Raw genomic sequence first — 22,980 nt, 5'->3', positions numbered from 1 at the left:
CCTTAAAGTTGTGGGTGTCGAGTATTTTGTCCCAGTGATGAGAAAATGACTATGACACAGTGAAGAAATAGCACTTAAAAAGATCAGTTAAAAGTTCCAGTAACAAGTGTGTAGCTTAAAATCCTGCTGCAAAAATGGTTCACTACATGTGTTTCTTTTTCCTATTTACAGAAGTCATTATATGTGGTGTAACAGTCTCTGTGGTTCAAATCAGGCCAATGTGCACGTCAGTAGGCAAGGGCAACATTATTATTAATGAAGTAAAGCTTTTCTTATAAATGGAAGCCAAGTGTATATAAATTAATATTGATTTTTTTCAAGTTGCTTGTTTTACTTTAGTTTCTTTCTTTTTTGTGTGTGTGATAGGAGGCTGAGCTAATGAAAAGTCTTCCAATTTCAAGGGGAATGATCCTTTTATTTTTTTATACCAGGGATTGAACTCAGGTCCTTGAGCTTGTGCAGCAGGCGGCGAAACCACTGAGCTAAATCCCCAGCCCTACTTTAGTTTCTTTTAAAAGAGATAAATAATTTACCTCAAGGATGGCTTCTTTTGTATAAAAACTAAATTTGCCAATCTGGTTATCATCCACCTCAGAGATAGCTAAGACAAAAGTAGTAGGAGAATATCTGCAAGAAAAAATATTAGGTTGTTTTCATGTGACATGCTGCAAATCAAGAGACCCCCATTCCTGAGTGAGCCACCCCTGACTGCAGGAAACCTCAGCCACAGAGCAGGTGGCTTGCAGACTCAGAGGCCCTGAAACTCACCAGAGCCGCATTGGGACCTGGCCAACATCTGTAGACTCTGCAACCTGGCTGCCACCACTGCCCAACTCTGAATTGGTTTTGTATTTTGTTTCCCCTTGGCATGGGGCAGCAGAGGTGCTGACTGACTGACTCAATCATTGAAAAGGCCAACAAAGTGAGAGAAGGTAACCCTGGAGGGTCAGCAGCTCCAGGGAGAAATAACAGACTGGGGCAGAAGTGCTAGTCCCCCCCGCCCCCACCAAAGCCCATGGCTATTGTAAACTGCAAAAACAGCATTAGGTTTTACTCCAAAAGTGACTCCTTCCACATGGCAGGCTACAGTTGGAGAAGAAATCCAGAGCAGAGCTCACTGTATTTGAGAGGGTGTAATCAGGAGCCATTCTGGGAAGGGGATGGTCCTTTGGGACTGAGCCATGGAACAACCTCAGAAAAACTTCACTTCAGAGTTTCCAGTGTTACCCTAACACAGTGACTGGGTAAGAAACAGCCATAAAAGACAACCATGGAGATGATGCAAGCTGGGCATAGATCCCTTGAGAGGTTTGGGCTGAGGCTGGGAGGGACACAGAGGTCCATCTTCTGTATTGAGAAGCCAGGACTAGCATGTGTGGCTTTCAGAGGTGGCTGGATCTGAATGTGCTGGCATTAATAAAGTCCAGTAGTCTACTTGAATCCCCACCTTGCTGCCTCTATCCAGCACAGAGACCAGTAATCATCTGATTGATCTCCCTGTCTACCAACATGGGCAAGGACATTCAGTTTGGGTGGTTACCATGGCCTATGGTGTATGGACAAAGGGGCTTCTGGAGCAGAGGATCACCTTACAAACCTACAGGTTGAAAAAATAGGCAGAGAAAGCTGTGACTTGCTGGATTTGAAGACTGAATATCCTAGAAAGAAACCAGTCATTCAAAAATACAGAGGAATTTTTCTTCTGCTCATATTTTTTTCATTATTGGTTTTCTGGGGTTTGGGATTTTTTTCCTTGTTTCTTTTTTTTCTCTTCTTCTTTTTTCTTTTTTGTTACTTTTATCTAATTATATTAATTTCCTCTTACTCCTTAGGATCCTTTATCTCACTTTTTTCTCTTCTCTTCTACCATTGCCTAATTCTTCAAATTTTACTTTTTTCATTCTCCCATTCCCCACCGTCTTTATCTTTACTAGTATAATCACTAAGTTTTATTAATCCTTAGGTAGTTAACTTCATGCCACAACTGTTGGATTCTTTTCTATTGTTAGTGGAGGTATAGTTGTTGGAATTACAACTATATTTACTGTATTTTAATATTTGGTTTGTTTTAGTGTGTCTACTATAAAGATAGATCTTTTTTATATGACTAAATATGGTATATTATTGGTCTTTAATGCTATGGGTTTTTGTTTGTTTGTTTATTTGTCTGTTTTGAGATAGGGTCTCACTATGTAGTTCAGGCTGGCTTTGAACTTACTATCCCAGCCTGGCCTTGAATTTTCAGCAGTTCTCCTGCCTCATCCTCCCAAGTACTGGGATTACAGGTGTGTGACACCATGCCCGGCCTTAATGCTATGTTAATATCCAGTTTGTCATTGATACTATTATCGTTGCTGATTTTGTTGCTATTAGCAGGGTGGCATAATTGTTGCTTTTTTTTTTTTTTCTGTGTATGCCAATGCACAATATCTGGATTGCTTTTGTTTCATTAAGAATACTGCAGTCCATTCCCAGACAACTGGGTGCTGGGTCAATTACACTGCATTCTCCACTCCCAAATTAACAGAGGTGGTTTACACTTGAGACAGAGGCAAAGCCTGTAGTTAGCCATGTCCAGAATGCATGCTGGGAAGCAGACACTAACATGTATTTTTTTTGGTACCAGGGATCGAACTTGGGTACTTGCGCTTGTGCAGCAGGCGCTGGAACCACTGAGCTAAATCCCCAGCCCACTAATATGTCTTTATATGAGCAACAAAGTCTTTCCACCATAATCGACCCATAAACCTCAAGACACACACACACACACACACACACACACACACACACACACAGAGCAATAGAAACATAAGAAGACAAGGCAACAAAATGCCTCCAAAAACTTCCAACACTCCTAAAGCTGATTCATAGGGTTTCACAGGAGAGGAAATCAAAAGTCACACAGCTGAGTTATTCAAAATGATAAAAGAGGACATAAAAAATAGATCAATAAGGTGTTCAGTGAACTCAAAGTAGATATAGCTAAACAGATAATGGACTTAATAAACAGAATGATCAGAAAGTTTACAAAAGATGCTAATAAAAAGCTAGATGAGCTAAAAAAAATTACACAAAACATGAATGACAAAGTTAGTAAAGAATCAGAGTCTATGAAAAGGAATAAAGAGAGAGGTCTGTGCATGCCCTACCAAGGTCCTGAGTCACGCGGAAGACACTGAATCACTCCACTGCAGACAGGCAGCCACCTGATTCCACATTACCAAGGTGCAGAGGACACAAGACCACCAGACCAAGGTACTGAGTCCCACTGTTCCTGGCCCAGAGGTAGGGACTTCTGAGCTGTCGTTCCACTGCTCCTGGTCCAGAGAAAGGGGCTTCCTGCTCACCATCCCTCCCGCTGCTCCCAACCCAGAGGAAAGGGCTTTTGGGCCACCTTCTGTCCTGCTGCTCCTGGCCCAGAGGAAGGGGTTTCCCAGCCACCATCCCTCCAGCTGTTCCCAGCCCACAGGAAAGGGCTTTTGGGTCACCATCCCTACCGTTGCTCCCGGTCCTTGTCCCACCTCACCCAGCTCAGAGGAGGTAATCCGTGCAGGCACTAACAGCCCCCCCACCCCAGTCGAAATGAGAAAACACATAAATAAGTCTCAAAACCAGACTTCTAGATCACCTACAGCAACCCCAAAGGGAAATGAGATGGAACCCTCTGATACTCAAACACCTGGACCCACTGAACTGGCAACAAAAGGGGATCTGGAAAAAATGAAATCAGAAATAATTTCTCAGATAACAGGAGAAATTGTGCCCTTAGTGCAAGACATGATTAATAAATCTAGAGAGGAGCTGAGGAACATGATGGAATCCCAACATAAGAAACAAATGGAATCCATAAAAGACATGCAAATAGATTTCCAGGACATGAAAAACTCCATTGAAAGTCTACACAGCAGAATGAGCCAGTGTGAGGACAGAATTTCAGATATAGAAGATAAGATTGCAATTAGTGACCAGGAAAAGAAAAATTGCTTCAAAATTATAAGGGAACAGGAGAAATCAATCCAGCAGCTGCTAGATGACGCAAAAAAGAATAATGTAAGACTGATTGGGCACAATGAAGAAATAGGAGAGAGTGGAGATGACATAAAAAATCTCTTCACAGAAATAATGGCAGAAAACTTCCCAAGCAGGGGAAAAGAGCTTGACATACAGATAAGTGAGGCATATAGGACTCCAAATAGCCTTGATCAAAAAAAATCTACACATAGGCATATAATTGTTAAGATTCCAGAAACACAACAGAAGAACAAAGTTCTCCAAGCAGTCAGAGAAAAGAAACAAATCACATACAAAGGAAAGCCCATCAGAATCACAGCAGACTTCTCAACACAAACCCTCAAGGCAAGAAGAGCTTGGAGTGACATATTCCAAGCCCTAAAAGAAAACAGCCTCCAACCCACATTGATGTACCCTGCAAAACTATCTTTCAAAATGGGTGGAGAAATAAGATACTTTCATGACAAAGAGCACCTTAGGAACTTCGTGAATACCAAAACCAGCACTCCAAAGAATTTTACACAATATCCTAGGAACAGACATTGAGGATCACAACCCCAGGAAGCAAAGCAGAGTGAACCCATCTGGCATGTCAAGAAATTAAATGTAAAGGGGGAGAACCCAACAAAAAGAAAAAGTCATGGCAATGACAAGTCAATACGTTTCAGTTATAACCATCAACGTTAATGGTCTCAATTCACCAATCAAAAGAAACAGACTGGCAGAATGGGTCAAGAAGCAAAATCCAACAATACGCTGCATGCAAGAAACACACTTAATTCAAAAGGAAACTCATAGACTGAAAGTGAAAGGGTGGAAAGCAATACCCCATGTGACAGGAACCCCAAAAAAAGCAGGAGTAGCTATCCTCTTGGCAGATCAAGTAGATTTCAAACCAACACTAATTAAGAGCGATGAAGAAAGACACTACATCCTTGTAAAGGGAAGAATCCAAGAGGAAGAGATGACAATCATAAATATCTATGCACCAAACACTAGTGCACCCAACTATATAAAACAAATACTAATGGACATGAAAAGTCATATATGCACTAATATAATTGTAGTGGGGGACCTCAATATCCCACTGTCACAAATAGATAAATCAACTAGACTAAAAATAAGTACTGAAATACAAGAACTCAATCGAACTCTTGAACAAATGAACTGAACAGATGTTTACAGAGCCTTCCACTCCACAAAATCAGAATACACATTCTTCTCAGCTGCACATGGCTCATTCTCCAAAATAGACCACATACTCACACATAGAACATGTTTAAGTAAGTGCAAAGGAATTGAAGTTATCCCCTGTATATTATCAGACCATAGTGCGATGAAATTGGACATCCATAGCAAAAAAAACTCAAAAAATTTCATAAGCATGTGGAACTTGAACAACACACTTCTGAATAACCAATGGGTCACAGAGGAAATTAAAGAAGAAATCAGATAGTTCCTTCAATTAAATGACAATGACAATACAACATATCGGAATCTATGGGACACAATGAAAGCAGTCTTACGAGGGAAATTCATAGCAGTGAATACACATATTAGGAAAACAGAATGAGCCCAATTAAACAACCTGATGCTGAACCTCAGGCTTCTAGAAAAAGAAGAGCAAGACAACCCCAAACCTCATACAAGGGAAGAAATTATAAAGATCAGAGGAGAAATCAATGCAATGGAGACTAAGAGAATGATACAAAAAATCAATGAAGCCAAGAGTTGGTTCTTTGAAAGAATCAACAAAATTGACAAACCTTTAGTCAACCTTGTCAGAAAAAGGAAAGAAAAGGCCCAAATCCATGCAATTAGGAATGAAAAGGGTGAAACTACAACAGACCCAGAAGAAATCCAGAGGATCATCAATACCTACTTCCAGAACCTATATGCCAATAAGATGGACAACACAGAAGAAATGGACAGATTCCTAGATACATAGGAATTACCAAAGTTGAATGAAGAAGACCTAAAAATTCTGAACAACCCAATATCAACCAATGAAATTGAAAATGTAATTAAAAACTTATCACCTAAGAAAAGCCCATGCCCTGATGGCTTCACTGCTGAATTCTACAAGACATTTAGAGAGGAACTGCTGCCACTACTGTTTAAACTCTTCAATGAAATTGAAAGGGAAGCAATACTCCCAAATTCATTCCTGGAAGCAAGCATCACCTTGATCCCCAAAGCAGAGAAAGACCCAACTGAAAAAGAGAACTATAGGCCAATCTCACTAATGAACATAGATGCAAAAATCCTTAATAAGATACTGGCAACCAGAATGCAGAAGATCATCAAGAAGATCATACACCCTGATCAAGTGGGATTCATCCCAGGGATGCAGGGATGGTTCAATATACGAAAATCAATTAATGTAATACACTATATCAATAGAGCCAAGGACAAAAACCATATGATTATCTCCATAGACGCAGAAAAAGCATTTGACAAAATCCAACATGCATTTATGATAAAAACCCAACAAAAAATTGGAATAGATGGTCTCTACCTCAAACTGATAGAAGCCATCTATGAAACACCAACAGCCAATATCATACTAAAGGGTCAAAAATTGAAATCCTTCACACTAAAATCAGAAAGAAGGCAAGGATGTTCACTATCACCACTCTTGTTCAATATAGTTCTGGAAACATTAGCCATGGCAATTAGACAAGAGAAAGAAATAAAAGAAATAAAGATAGGAAATGAAGAAGTCAAATTGTCATTATTTGCAGATGACATGATACTCTATATAGAAGACCCCAAGAATGCCACCAAAAGTCTTCTAGACTTAATAACCAAATTCAGTCAAGTAGCTGGTTACAAGGTCAACACACAAAAATCAATAGCTTTCCTCTATACGAATGACAGACTCACTGAGAGAGAAATAGGACAAATAATTCCTTTCACAATAGCATCCAAAAACCTGAAATACCTAGGAATCATCCTAACGAAAGAAATCAAAGACCTCTTCTCTGAAAACTATGGCACACTGAAAAGAGAGATTGAAGATCATATCAGGAAATGGACAGACATTCCCTGCCCCTGGGTAGGAAGGATTAATATAGTGAAAATGGCCATACTTCCAAAACTGCTATACAGATTTAATGCAATTCCAATTGAGATCCCACCAGCATACTTCATAGACCTCGAGAAAACAATGCAAAAATTCATTTGGAATAAGAAGAGACCCAGAATAGCAAAAGCAATTCTAGGTAACAGAGACATGGCAGGGGGTATCACAATCCCCAACCTGCAACTCTACTACAAAGATACTGTGATAAAACCAGCATGGTACTGGCAAAGAAACAGGCTTGAGGACCAGTGGAACAGATTAGAAGATGCAGAAACAACGCCAGACACACTCGGCCATCTCATCTTTGACAAAGGAGCCAAACACCCTCACTGGAGGAAAGATAGCCTCTTTAATAAATGGTGCTGGAAAAATTGGGCTTCAACTTGCCAAAGATTAAAACTAGACCTGTATCTCTCACCATGCACTAAACTAAAATCAAAATGGATTAAAGATCTAAATATTAAAATAGAAACTCTGAACCAGTTGGAACAGAGGTTAGGTAGAACCCTTGAAGACATCAGTGTAGGAAAAGATTTTATGAACAAAACCTCAGTTGCCCGTGAACTAGCACAAACAATCAACAAGTGGGATCTCTTCTTATTAAAAAGCTTCTGCAGAGCAAGAGAAACCACCAGGAGTGTGAAGAGACAATCCACAAGGTGGGAAAAAATCTTCACCTGCTCTTCCTCAGACAAAGGTCTACTATCTCAAATCTATAAAGAACTTAAAAAGATCAGATCTCCCAAATTTAAAGACCCAATCCAAAAATGGGCATCTGAAATGAACAGACACCTCTCACACAAAGAAGTAGAAATAGCAAATAAATACGTGAAAAAATGTTCAACATCACTGGTCATTCGAGAGATGCCAATGAAAACAATGCTGAGATTCCACTTCACTCCAGAAAGAATGGCTGCTATCATCAAATCAACCAATAACAAATGCTGGTGGGGCTGTGGGGAAAGAGGAACCCTGCTCCACTGCTGGTGGGAATGTAGACTGGTGCAACCACTGTGGAAATCAGTAAGGAGATACCTCAAAGTACTAGGACTGGAAATCCCATTTGACTCTGCTATTCCACTGTTGGGGATCTTCCCCAAAGAATTAAAAGAATCATACCACAGTGATATATGTGCACCCATGTTCATAGCAGCACAGTTTGTAATAGCTAAAACTTGGAAACAGCCCAAATGCCCATCAACTGGAGACTGGATAAAGAAAATGTGGTTTTTTTTATAAAATGGAGTACTACTGAGCCATAAAAAATGAGAAATTAGAGACATTTATAGCTAAGTGGATGCACATTGAGGCAATACTCTTATGTGAAATAAATAGGACACACATGTGTAAATACCAAATAGTTTCTCTGGTGTGAGAAAATGAAAGTGTAAATAAGGACTAAATGTATAATAGGTCATGTGAAATAGGAAGAAAAGGGGCAAAGGGGAAGGAAGTGGGAGGGCTAAGGGAAAGGATAGAAGGGAATGGGATTAATATGAGAAAATGGAAAAATAGGAACAAAATCTTTGTAAATAGGGAGGACTGGAGGGGTTGAAGGGAGGGCTGGGCAAAGGTGAAAAACAAGAACCAAGAGAGACTATGTAAAGGTGCAAATTTCCAATGATGAATGTCATTATATTGTATACCTAAAATGTACCAATGATTAGAATGAATAATCGATAATGTAAAATAGGAAGAAAAGGTCCAAAGGGGTAGGGGTAGTGGGAGGGGCAGGGGAAAGGAAAGAAGGGAAAGGAAAAAATGATAAGAAGTGGAAAAAATGGAAATAAAGTCTTTGTAAATAGGAAAGGGTGGAGGGGGTGAAGGGAGGGCTAGGAATGGGGAAAAAATAAGAACCAAGATGCATTATATAAAGGTGCAATTCCCAATGAGAAATGTAATTGTGTTGTATACCTACAATGTACCAATAAAAGAATTTAATACCAAAAATAAATAAATAAATAAAAATAAAAATAAAAAATAAAATACTGTATATACAACAAAAAAAAGAAAAGGAATAAAGAGAAATCCAAGAGATTAAAAATTCTATTGAAAGTATAGGCAGCAAAAGTGACCAGTGTGAGGATAGAGTATCAGAACTAGAAGACAGGGCTGAGGTTGGTGTCTAGTTACTCAGGGATACCTTAAAAATAACAAGAGAACATGAAAAATGGATCCAACAGGTGATAGATGATGCAAAAAAGACTAAGATTAATGGGAATTAGTGAAAAATCAGAGATCAGCACAAATTGCATAAAATACTTGTTTATTGAAATCATAGCAGAAGACTTTCCAAATACAAAGAAAAAATTTAACATATAGATAAGTGAGGCATATAGAACCCCAAATAGTTACAGTCAGAAAAGAACCTGCCACAACACATCATAGTCAAAATACCAAAAGTCCAACACAAGCACAGAATCTTAAAAGCTGTTAGAGAAAAGCAATGAATCACTTGTAAAGGTAAACCCATTAGAATTACAGCAGACTTCTCAATACAAAGTTTAAGGGGGCCGGGGATTTAGCTCAGTGGTTTTGCTGCCAGCTGCGCAAGCCAAGGACATGAGTTTGATCCCCAGTACCAAAAAAAAAAATTTCCTACTCTTAATACAAAGTTTAAGGCCAGGAGATCTTGGAGTGAAGTGTTGCAAGCCCTAAAAGAAAACAACTTCAAGCTTAGACTGATATATCTTGCAAAACTAACTTTCAAAACTGATGGAGAGGGCTGGGGATTTAGCTCAGTGGTTCTGGCACCTGCCTTGCAAGCACAAGGTTCCGAGTTCAATCCCCAGTACCAAAAAACCTGCAAAAACCAAACAACAACAACAACAAAAAACCTGATGGAGAAATAAGATCTTTTTATGACAAGCAGCACGTTAAGAAATTCATGACCACCAAAGCAGCACTCCAAAAAAAATTCTCAAGGATGTCCTAGAAAAAGAAAATGAAGCTACAATGCCAATGAATATAGCATGCAGGGTAAGCTGTTAAACATAAGGGAAAAAAAAGAATCAGCAACAGGAAAATAATGTAATGACAGTAATAAGTCAATACCTTTTAATAATAAGCCTCAATGTTAATAGTTTTGATTTCCCAGTCAGAAAATATAGATTGGCAGAAAGGACCAAGAAACAAAATCCAACAGGATGCTTATACAAGAAACATATTTAATTCAAAAAGAAATTCATAGACTAAAAATCAAAGGATAGTAAACAATATTCTGTACAACAGGAACCTGAAAACAAGTAGGAATAGCTATCCTATTTTCAGACAGAGTGGACTTCAAGCCAAAACTGATCAAAAGAGGCAAACAAGGTCATTACAGTAAGTCCTTGACTTATGAATGAATTCCATTCCAGGAGAATGTTTGTAAGTCAGATTTGTTTGTAAGTCTGACAAAGTGAATCTTATTCACCTTTGACACAGGTGTACAACATAAAGCATAAAAAAACCAAACATAAAAGAAGGTGCAGAATGTGGTACCAGTATTGTAACATTGTGAGGCATCAGTGGAGAAAAAAGAAGAAATGGTTTAACAAACAAACAAACAAACATATACACACAAAATACTATAAATAAACTATTTTCACTTTTATGGTTACCTAAAAATGGTAAGGTAGACATGTGAGCTACTTACACGATTTGTTCCCATCTATGAATGTTCATAATACATGGTCCATTCGTATCTGTGAACATTCACAACTTGAATGTTCTTAAGTTGGGGACTTACTGTACTTATTGGGTAATGGAACAATTCAATAGGAAGAGACAACAATTACAAACATATATGCACCAAACACAGATGTGCCCAACTTCATAAACAAATACTATAGTGGTACCTCAGTTCATGAACGCTTTTGTTTGCAATCAATTTGGTTTGCAAACAGAAATGTTTGGCGAAATTTTGTGTTTGAGAACTCTGCATTGGGCGATGAACATGACCACAGCCATCTTTCCTGCACAAGCATGAATGTGGCCATTTTTTCCAGAATTAAGCCCATGAACCAAAGTACTACTGTACTAAACATAAAAAATCAGATAAACTGCACTTTTTTTTCCATTAGATTGGTCGTGCAGAACACCCCAAATCAGCCCGCTGCAGACAGGCAGATCTGTGCATGCCCTACCGAGGTCCCGAGTCACGCGGAAGACACCAAATCACCCCGCTGCAGACAGGCAGCCACCTGGTTCCACACTACAAAGATGCAGAGGACACCAGACCACCAGACCAAGGTACTGAGTCCCGCTGCTCCTGGCCCAGAGGTAGGGGCTTCTGAGCTGCTGTCCCACTGCTCCTGGTCCAGAGGAAGGGGCTTCCCAGCCACCATCCCAACTGCTGCTCCCAGCCCAGAGGAAAGGGCTTTTGGGCCACCTTCTGTCCCACCACTCCTGGCCCAGAGGAAGGGGCTTCCAGGCCACCATCCCTCCCACCGCTCCCGGCCCAGAGGTAGGGGCTTCTGAGCTTCCATCCCACTGCTCCTGGTCCAGAGGAAGGGGTTTCCCGGCCACCATCCCTCCCGCTGCTCCCAGCCCACAGGAAAAGGCTCTTGGGCCACCATTCCTACTGCTGCTCCTGGCCCTTGTCCCACCTCTCCCAGCTCAGAGGAGGGAATCCGTGCAGGTGCTAACAGCCCCCCCACCCCAGTCAAAATGAGAAAACACATAAATAAGTCTCAAAACCATGCTTCCAGATCACCTACAGCAACCCCAAAGGGAAATGAGATGGAACCCTCTGATACTCAAACACCTGGACCCACTGAACTGGCAACAAAAGGGGATCTGGAAAAAATGAAATCAGAAATAATTTCTCAGATAACAGGAGAAATTGTGCCCTTAGTGCAAGACATGATTAATAAATCTAGAGAGGAGCTGAGGAACATGATGGAATCCCAACATAAGAAACAAATGGAATCCATAAAACACATGCAAATAGATTTCCAGGACATGAAAACCTCCATTGAAAGTCTACACAGCAGAATGAGCCAGTGTGAGGACAGAATTTCAGATATAGAAGATAAGATTGCAATTAGTGACCAGGAAAAGAAAAATTGCTTCAAAATTATAAGGGAACAGGAGAAATCAATCCAGCAGCTTCTAGATGATGCAAAAAAGAATAACATAAGACTGATTGGGCTCAATGAAGAAACAGGAGAGAATGCAGATGATGTAAAAAATCTCTTCACAGAAATAATGGCAGAAAACTTCCCAAGCAGGGGAAAAGAGCTTGACATACAGATAAGTGAGGCATATAGGACTCCAAATAGCCTTGATCAAAAAAAATCTACACATAGGCATATAATTGTTAAGATTCCAGAAACTCAACAGAAGAACAAAGTTCTCCAAGCAGTCAGAGAAAAGAAATAAATCACATACAAAGGAAAGCCCATCAGAATCACAGCAGACTTCTCAACACAAACCCTCAAGGCAAGAAGAGCTTGGAGTGACATATTCCAAGCCCTAAAAGAAAACAGCCTCCAACCCACATTGATGTACCCTGCAAAACTATCTTTCAAAATGGGTGGAGAAATAAGATACTTTCATGACAAAGAGCACCTTAGGAACTTCGTGAATACCAAAACCAGCACTCCAAAGAATTTTACACAATATCCTAGGAACAGACATTGAGGATCACAACCCCAGGAAGCAAAGCAGAGTGAACCCATCTGGCATGTCAAGAAATTAAATGTAAAGGGGGAGAACCCAACAAAAAGAAAAAGTCATGGCAATGACAAGTCAATACGTTTCAGTTATAACCATCAACGTTAATGGTCTCAATTCACCAATCAAAAGAAACAGACTGGCAGAATGGGTCAAGAAGCAAAATCCAACAATACGCTGCATGCAAGAAACACACTTAATTCAAAAGGAAACTCATAGACTGAAAGTGAAAGGGTGGAAAACAATATCCCATGTGACAGGAACCCCCAAAAAAGCAGGAGTAGCTATCCTCTTGGCAGATCAAGTAGATTTCAAACCAACACTAATTAAGAGCGATGAAGAAAGACACTACATCCTTGTAAAGGGAAGAATCCAAGAGGAAGAGATGACAATCATAAATATCTATGCACCAAACACTAGTGCACCCAACTATATAAAACAAATACTAACGGACATGAAAAGTCATATATGCACTAATATAATTGTAGTGGGGGACCTCAACACCCCACTGTCACAGATAGATCAACTAGACTAAAAATAAGTACTGAAATACAAGAACTCAATCGAACTCTTGAACAAATGAACTGAACAGATGTTTACAGAGCCTTCCACTCCACAAAATCAGAATACACATTCTTCTCAGCTGCACATGGCTCATTCTCCAAAATAGACCACATACTCACACATAGAACATGTTTAAGTAAGTGCAAAGGAATTGAAGTTATCCCCTGTATATTATCAGACCATAGTGCGATGAAATTGGACATCCATAGCAAAAGAAACTCAAAAAATTTCATAAGCATGTGGAACTTGAACAACACACTTCTGAATAACCAATGGGTCACAGAGGAAATTAAAGAAGAAATCAGATAGTTCCTTCAATTAAATGACAATGACAATACAACATATCGGAATCTATGGAACACAATGAAAGCAGTCTTACGAGGGAAATTCATAGCAGTGAATACGCATATTAGGAAAACAGAGCGAGCCCAATTAAACAACCTGATGCTGAACCTCAAGCTTCTAAGAAAAGAAGAGCAGGACAACTCCAAAGCTCATACAAGGGAGGAAATGATAAAGATCAGAGGAGAAATCAATGCAATGGAGACTAAGAGAATGATACAAAAAATCAATGAAGCCAAGAGTTGCTTCTTTGAAAGAATCAACAAAATTGACAAACCTTTAGTCAACCTTGTCAGAAAAAGGAAAGAAAAGGCCCAAATCCATGCAATTAGGAATGAAAAGGGTGAAACTACAACAGACCCAGAAGAAATCCAGAGGATCATCAATACCTACTTCCAGAACCTATATGCCAATAAGATGGACAACACAGAAGAAATGGACAGATTCCTAGATACATAGGAATTACCAAAGTTGAACGAAGAAGACCTAAAAATTCTGAACAACCCAATATCAACCAATGAAATTGAAAATGTAATTAAAAACTTATCACCTAAGAAAAGCCCATGCCCTGATGGCTTCACTGCTGAATTCTACAAGACATTTAGAGAGGAACTGCTGCCACTACTGTTTAAACTCTTCAATGAAATTGAAAGGGAAGCAATACTCCCAAATTCATTCCTGGAAGCAAGCATCACCTTGATCCCCAAAGCAGAGAAAGACCCAACTGAAAAAGAGAACTATAGGCCAATCTCACTAATGAACATAGATGCAAAAATCCTTAGTAAGATACTGGCAACCAGAATGCAGAAGATCATCAAGAAGATCATACACCCTGATCAAGTGGGATTCATCCCAGGGATGCAGGGATGGTTCAATATACGAAAATCAATTAATGTAATACACTATATCAATAGAGCCAAGGACAAAAACCATATGATTATCTCCATAGATGCAGAAAAAGCATTTGACAAAATCCAACATGCATTTATGATAAAAACCCTACAAAAAATTGGAATAGATGGTCTCTACCTCAAACTGATAGAAGCCATCTATGAAACACCAACAGCCAATATCATACTAAAGGGTCAAAAATTGAAATCCTTCACACTAAATCAGAAAGAAGGCAAGGATGTTCACTATCACCACTCTTGTTCAATATAGTTCTGGAAACATTAGCCATGGCAATTAGACAAGAGAAAGAAATAAAAGAAATAAAGATAGGAAATGAAGAAGTCAAATTGTCATTATTTGCAGATGATATGATAATCTATATAGAAGACCCCAAGAATGCCACCAAAAGTCTTCTAGACTTAATAACCAAATTCAGTCAAGTAGCTGGTTACAAGATCAACACACAAAAATCAATAGCTTTCCTCTATACGAATGACAGACTCACTGAGAGAGAAATAGGACAAATAATTCCTTTCACAATAGCATCCAAAAAACTGAAATACCTAGGAATCATCCTAACGAAAGAAATCAAAGACCTGTTCTCTGAAAATTATGGCACTCTGAAAAGAGAGATTGAAGATGATATCAGAAAATGGACACACATCCCCTGCCCCTGGGTAGGAAAGATTAATATAGTGAAAATGGCCATACTTCCAAAACTGCTATATAGATTTAATGCAATTCCAATTGAGATCCCAGCAGCATACTTCATGGACCTTGAGAAAACAATCCAAAAGTTCATTTGGAATAAGAAGAGACCCAGAATAGCAAAAGCAATTCTAGGTAACAGAGACATGGCAGGGGGTATCACAATCCCCAACCTGCAACTCTACTACAAGCCTACTGTGATAAAACCAGCATGGTACTGGCAAAGAAACAGACTTGAGGACCAGTGGAACAGATTAGAAGATGCAGAAACAATGCCAGACACACTCGGCCATCTCATCTTCGATAAAGGAGCCAAACACCCTCACTGGAGGAAAGATAGCCTCTTTAATAAATGGTGCTGGAAAAATTGGGCTTCAACTTGCCAAAGATTAAAACTAGACCTGTATCTCTCACCATGCACTAAACTAAAATCAAAATGGATTAAAGATCTAAATATTAAAATAGAAACTCTGAACCAGTTGGAACAGAGGTTAGGTAGAACCCTTGAAGACATCAGTGTAGGAAAAGATTTTATGAACAAAACCTCAGTTGCCCGTGAACTAGCACAAACAATCAATAAGTGGGATCTCTTCTTATTAAAAGGCTTCTGCACAGCAAGAGAAACCACCAGCAGTGTGAAGAGACAACCCACAATGTAGGAAAAAATCTTCACCTGCTCTTCCTCAGACAAAGGTCTCCTATCTCGAATCTATAAAGAACTTAAAAAGATCAGACCTCCCAAATTTAAAGGCCCAATCCAAAAATGGGCATCTGAAATGAACAGACATTTCTCACACAAAGAAGTAGAAATAGCAAATAAACACATGGAAAAATGTTTAACATCACTGGTCATTCGAGAGATGCAAATGAAAAGAATGCTGAGATTCCACTTCACTCCAGAAAGAATGGCTGCTATCATGAAATCAGTGCACATTGAGGCAATACTCTTAAGTGAAATAAATAGGACACACATGTATAAATACCGAATAGTTTCTCTGGCGTGAGAAACTGAAAATGTAAACAAGGTCTAAATGTATAATAGGTAATGTGAAATAGGAAGAAAAGGGGCAAAGGGGAAGGAAGTGGGAGGGCTAGGGGAAAGGATAGAAGGGAATGGGATTAATATGAGAAAATGGAAAAATAGGAACAAAATCTTTGTAAATAGGGAGGAATGGAGGGGTTGAAGGGAGGGCTGGGCAAGGGTGAAAAATAAGATCCATTTGTTTTTCTTTTCTCAAAAAAAAAAAATCAGATAAACACCAACACAATTATAGTGGGGAAACTCAAAACTACTGTCAGAAATAGGCAGATCAACTAGACAAAAAATCAACAAAGAAAAATCTGAGTTGAATCAAAATATTGAACAAGTGAAATTAATAGGTATCTTCACAGTATTCCACCCAACAACAGAGTACACATACTTCTTCTTCTTCTTTTTTTTTTTTTTTTGGTAGCGCGGATTGAACTCAGGAACTTGTACTTGCGAGGCAGGAGTGGTACGACTGAGCTAAATCCCCAGCCCTACACATACTTCTTAGTAGCCCATAGAACTTTCTCCAAAGTAGATCACATATTAGCCCATAAAGCATGAGTTATTAATACAAAAGAATTCAAATTATCCCATGTGTGTTATCAGATCATAGCACAATGAAACTAAAAATCACAAAATAAACCACAGAAATTCTGCAAGCATATAGAAATTAAACAATTTACTCTCAAAGAATCAATGAGTCACAGAAGAAATCAAGGAAGAAATTAAATGATTCCTAGAATTAAACAATAATGGCAGTACAACTTACCAGAACCTATGTGACACAATGAAAATAGTCCTGAGAGTGAAGTTTATAGCTGTGAATGCATACCTCAGAAAAATAGAGTGATTCCAAATAAATAACCTAAAGATGAACCTCAAAGTCCTAGGAAAACAAGAAAAATCCAAATCCAAAGCTAGTACAAGGAAAGAAATTATAACAATCAAAGTAGAAATTAATGAAATTATGACCAAAGAACAATACAAAGAAGCAATGAATTAAAGAGCTAGTACTTTGAAAGAAAAAGCAATATAGACATATCCAAACCAATCTTATCAAAAAATGGGAAGAAAAAGCCCAAATCAATACAATTAGAAATTTTTGAAGACATAGTTGTAGGCAAGCACTTTTTGAACAGAATCCCAGTTGCATGAGAAATAACAATACAAATATGTATCATGTCAACTTAAAAAGTTTCTGTATAGCAAAAGAAACAAACAAAAGAGTGAAGTAAAAAAAGAGACTTACTTTTGATACATGGCTCTTGTCCATCAGACCCCTTTCTACCTGGAAGCACGTGTTCTACCTGGGAAGCTACTTAGCCTGTGGTTCCATTTGAGTTTTCTGACTGGGTTCTTGCACTTTTCAGTGACTCAGTATTTTTAAATTCAATTGTTCCAGAAAGAAATAAAGAAAGAAAGAAGAAAGAAAGAAGAAAGAAAGAAAGAGAGAGAGAGAGAGAGAGGGAGGGAGGGAGGGAGGGAGAGAGAGAGAGGAAGGAAGGAAGGGAGGGAAGCCAGGTGTGGTGACACACGCTTGCAGTCCTAGCACTCTGGCAACCCGAGACAGGAAGATTGAAAGTTCAAGCCCAGATAGGGCTTGATTTAGCAAGACACTGTGTTAAAATAAAAATAAAAATGAAAAAAAAAATGGACTGGGGATGTATCCCAGGGAGAAGGCCCTGGTTTCAACCCCAATATTGCAAAACAAAACAAAATAAAACACTGGCATAATGACAATAGAGCATATGTGAAAGAATTTAGAAATGCAATTGCACTTGTGTTTCCAGTGGTGACAGGAATTATTTTCTCCGGTTGTTTATTCTTCCCTCAGCACATTTTCACTTTGACCCTTTCAAGGCTCACCTGTCTACTTGACCACTGTCCTCCAGCAGAGAAGTTATAAAGACAGGAGCTGATTGGTCCACCTTGTCTTTGTGTGATGCAAATTCAAAGTGAACAGGTCTCAGATACATGTGGAACTCTTCAAAACCCATCTCCCATGCTGATTCCTTATAGAGCCTAGGAAAAAAAAAAAAAAAGCCAAGACAGTTGCTAGTGTTTTCTCCTGAAAGGAAAAATAAATGGTAGCCAAACACAAAACCTGAATAAGAACAAAAGCAAAGGTCAAATAAGAGTAAGCCAAAGTCGTGTGCGAAGCGAAGGCGCCCCAGAGGCTGAGTGTCCCGCTCTGTGGTGACTGTTGCTGACATTAGAGAACAGCTGGAGGAGATGAGCTTGGGACTGTCATTTCCTTAGGATGGCTCCTCTCTGCTCACTTCTTGAAGAATATCTTAGTTCTCCTGAATTCAGGATCTCCATGCTCCTGCTATACAACCATTCTATTTCAGTCTTCAGTGCTTTTTCCTCCTTATTTTCAAATACTGGTGTTTCCTAGGGTTCCAGATCACTGGTCCTCTTTCTACTCTATCTTTTTGAGTGCTTTAACCCCAGATACTTAAACCGTCCCATCACATAAGAACTCATGACCCTTGTCTCTGTTCTGATTTCATTCTGAGTTCCACATTTCCGTAGCTTGCAGTGTGTGTATGGCTGAGTTCAGATATCTCTCTGGCAGCTCAGCCTTATATGTCTACAATGCTTTCCCCCTCCTGGCACACCCCTACTGTAACACGTTTCTCATTTTAAGAAGTTGGTGTGTTAAGGCTGAGTCCAACTGACACCACTATTTGTTTGCCAGAGCCGCTGTAACAAAGGAGCACAGAAATACAATAGCTTAAATAATAGAAATGTATTGCCTCACAGTTCTGGAGGACAGAAGCCTGAGATTTCAGTGTCAGGAGAGTTGGTTCCTCCTGAGGGCTGTGATTCTAGCCATTCTCCCTGCCTTGTTGATAGCTGTCTTCTCCCTGTGCCTTCATACAGTCTTCCTGCCCTAGTCTATGTCAAATTTTCTCTTATTTATAAGGACATGGGTCATATTGGATTAGGGTCCATCCTAATAACTTCAGTTTAGCTTGATTACCTCTCAAAAAGATCCTTCAAATAAGATCACACCCTGAGGTATTAGGGATTTGTTCTTAAACATATGAAATTTGGAGGGATATAGTTCAATCCATAATAGTCCATCTTACATAAAACTTTCTCCAATCTACTTAGAAATAATGAGAATCCTTTTCCTGTACTCCTGTAGTATTTTGTTCAGATGATAGAATGTCATTATTATACAGTATGTTGGGTAATTTTCACACTGTGAGCTCCTTGAGAGCAAGGATCATAAATTATGGAGGGGTGTGGTTGGAGAGGTAAAAATATCTTGACTAATAGTTCAGAATTTGAATTTTCTACTTCTTTTAATATGATCTTGGGGAAATTATTTAACTTTTATAAGCTTCTATTTTCTTGCAGATACTCTGAGAATTAAATTAAATATTCACATAAATTTCCTGGTAAGGATTCTGGCCACAGCAAGTCCTTGATAATGGCCAGTTGACGATTGAACTCTGTCTATAGGACCTTATATGGGGACCAGAACATAGTAACACTCATACATGTTCACAACAAACCCTCTAGCTCCACAAGCCTCCTGCTTATGTTCATCTGATGTCTTACATCATCTCACACTTGTAACTGAAGCCTAACTCATTAACCTCTCTTTCTCCCTGCCTGCAGAACACCCCATACCTCTGTCAGACCTAGAGACTGCCACTGACTCTTTTCTCTCCTTACCCTAAGCTCTCTAGTATTCAACTTCATTATATTCAGGAGAAATTTAACCAACACTCCTGGAGTACCAGGGTGGCATGGGCCCCACACAAGTGTTACAATTTCAATGTGTCTCCAAAGTTAGTGTTGGAAACTTACTCCCCAGTACAGTGCTGAGAATGGGAGCTGTAGGAGGTGATTAGGTTGTGGGCGTGGGCTCCTGATGAAAGGATGACTTTGGCTCCTCTCCCTTTCCTTCTTCCCTCTCTCTCCCTCTCCCCTCCCTCTTGTGCATATACATGTGATAGCGTGCTCTGTTGCTCTTCTGCCTTCCGCTGAGAGATGATGCAGCAACAAGGACACTGTGAGCCCCTCAGCCTTGGACTTTCCATCCTTCAGAACAGTAATGAATAAATCTCTGTATTGGGCTGGGGATTTAGCTCAGTGGTTTCGCCGCCTGCTGAGCAAGTGCAAGGACCCGAGTTCAATCCCTGGCACCAAAAAAAAAAAAAAAAAAAAACCAGACATAAATCTCTGTATTTCATAAATTACCCATTCTTGAGTGTTTGGTTATAGCAGCACAAAATGGACAGACACCAGGTAATAGAATGTCATGGTAAACATGCACAGGGCTTTTGCATTTGGGGAGCTTATGCTAGCTGGAAAACTGATAAACCAATATTAAACAACTAATTAGAAGGACACATACTGGATGGAAAGGGTACCTGGATGCCACTGGGAAGATCTAGCAGTTGAGCGGTCAGAGAGGCATGTGGGGAGGGTCAGAAGAAAGGGCAGAGGGGCTGGGGATTTAGCTCAGTGGTGCCGCTGCCTGCCTCGCAAGCACAAGGTCCTGAGTTCAATCCCCGGTACAAAAAAAAAAAAAGAAGAAAGGGCATAGGAGCAAGGTGGCTAATTAGAAAACTCACTTTGGCTATTCTAGGGGCAGAGAGGGGGAAGGTCTGTCGGCAGGGAGAACTGGGGTCTGCTAGTTATTCACCACGTCTTGCCAAAAGCTCATTTCACCTGGCTCCTTGGCTCCCCCCACTAACCGAGCTAAGTGTGCACTCTCCAGACTCATTTCTATCAGCCGGTGGCGGAGGGTCAGCAGTTCCAGAAGCTTGGAAAACGTCTCCAGGAGCAGTGCATGAGAATCATGGCCTTGTTTCTGCCCTTCATTTGTGACAGGCTTGAGTGCAAGAAGGCCTATCTTCTCCACAAGAAACGGATCTCCCATCACTTTAGCTGAAAAGAGCTGAAAGAAAACAAAGTACTTTTAAAAAACACAAAAGAAGAAACCTCACTTTTTTTTGGTGCTGGGGATCGAACTCAGGACCTTGTGCTTTTGAGGCAGGCAGCGGAACCACTGAGCTAAATTCTCAGCCCCAAACCTCATATATTAAAAAAAAAATGCTATCAGAGTCATCAACTCTGGATCTAAATTTCCTGGGCTTAAGTCCAGCTCTGACACAAACTGGAATTTTGAGCAATTTACTTAATTTTGCTGTCTCTCCGTTTCCACGTCTCTAGAGTAGGGGTAAGGACAGTAACAGTACCTACTGGACACTATCAGATAATAGCCATCTAATAGGGGTGCTGAGAGGGATGAGATAACATGCAAAAATATTCACTGCTATAATTATAAATGTTTTGAGTCTTAATAAAGAACAGAAATGGCAAAATAATATAAATAGAAGTCCCTGACTTAATGCAATATTTCACTGGCCAATTTTTATAAACTCCTCTAATTGAAGTTTCAAAATTCCAAAGTATTTTCACACATGTCTACTCATTTTTATTTCCCCCAAGCCCTCATGTATAGGCACCACCAATACCATATTCTCCTTCACCAGTGAGGGATGTGAAGGAACTTTCCCAGGTTCACACAGCATTACCAAGACTAAACTGAGATTCCCAATTCCGTGTGCTACACCCAACTGCGTTCACAGTTCTCCTTCCCTCAGAGCCAGGCTGGATGATCTGCAAGTGAGCACATGTCCTTGAATGCACCCTGCCTTGGTGGGCACCTCTGCTCTGACATCTTTGCTGTCCTCTAATACCACTCCCAGAAAAAACCTCGTTTGTAGACCTTCTTTCTGCCTTTCCTGGTTTGGGCCCCCAAGTGCACCAGCTTCCTATATAACCCTTATCTACTAAAGGACTTGTCTGCTCAAGGATGCAAGTTCTAGGCTCTTACAGTTTTCTACCTTGATAACTAAGAGAGTTATATTAAATTTTTGCGTGTCTTCTGAGGGCAGCACTTCCTCCATTTTTTAAGCTAATGCAAAAGATTACTCTGAACATTTAGCATTTCTTGATCCAAATTTGAACATATTTGAAAAATAATAATCAAAACTGGCATCAATAGGAGAATAAATGGGTATTTCACATATCCATTATAATTCATAAAATAATTTCAAATAGATTTTATTTTGAGGCAGGGTCTCACTCTGTAGTTCAGGCTTGACTTGAATTCACCATATAGCTCCAGGTGGCCTGGAACTTGTGGTGATTCTCCTGCCTCAGCCTCCCAAGTGCTGGGATTACAGGCATGTAACACCACTCCTGGCTCAAATAGATTTTTAAAATGTAGCATAATAAGACAATGTGAAAAAGATCCCTGATAAATAGTAGTAGGATAATTTGATAATAATAGTAGTCTGGTAATTTGAGAAAAAATTCACTTTTGATCATGACTGACACAGCATACATATATTTTCTCTATGTAATGAAATAGTAAAGGAGTTACATATTTTATTTTATTTATTTATTTTTTTGCCACAGGGTCTCACTGTGTAGTTCAGGCTGGCTTCAAACTTCTGGCAATTCTCCTGTCTCAGTCTCCTGAGTGCTAGCATTACAGGCACGCACCACCACACCCGGACAGGAGTTACATATTTTAAAAATAAAAACAAACCTTTAAAATTAGAGTAAAATAAGATAATAAAATTAGAATAAAATACGAAACATCTGGAGAAAGATTTTTTTCTGCATTTACGAGGATAGAAGAAATCACAAAGGAAGT

The 22,980-nt window shown here is 39.5% G+C and overlaps 1 protein-coding gene across 2 annotated transcripts in view; it reads right to left on the bottom strand.

Moving 5' to 3' along the window:
* Nucleotides 1-22,980, bottom strand: part of Ccdc162 (uncharacterized) — a 213,248-nt gene that overhangs the window by 91,106 nt on the left and 99,162 nt on the right. For both annotated transcript variants that reach the window (XM_087208651.1, XM_021251515.2), the window contains exons 20-22: nt 21,008-21,210; nt 18,156-18,311; nt 534-627 (exon numbers count right to left, since the gene is read on the bottom strand). In XM_087208651.1, the coding sequence (XP_087064777.1) occupies nt 534-627; nt 18,156-18,311; nt 21,008-21,210 (453 nt within the window). The remainder of the gene's footprint in view (nt 1-533; nt 628-18,155; nt 18,312-21,007; nt 21,211-22,980) is intronic.

This window comes from Heterocephalus glaber, unplaced genomic scaffold, assembly GCF_053883595.1.
Source record: "Heterocephalus glaber isolate CG9 unplaced genomic scaffold, H.glaber_assembly_v1.0 deba00000942, whole genome shotgun sequence".
NCBI lineage: Eukaryota > Metazoa > Chordata > Mammalia > Rodentia > Bathyergidae > Heterocephalus > Heterocephalus glaber.
This window is presented reverse-complemented; position numbering and strand designations above follow the sequence as displayed.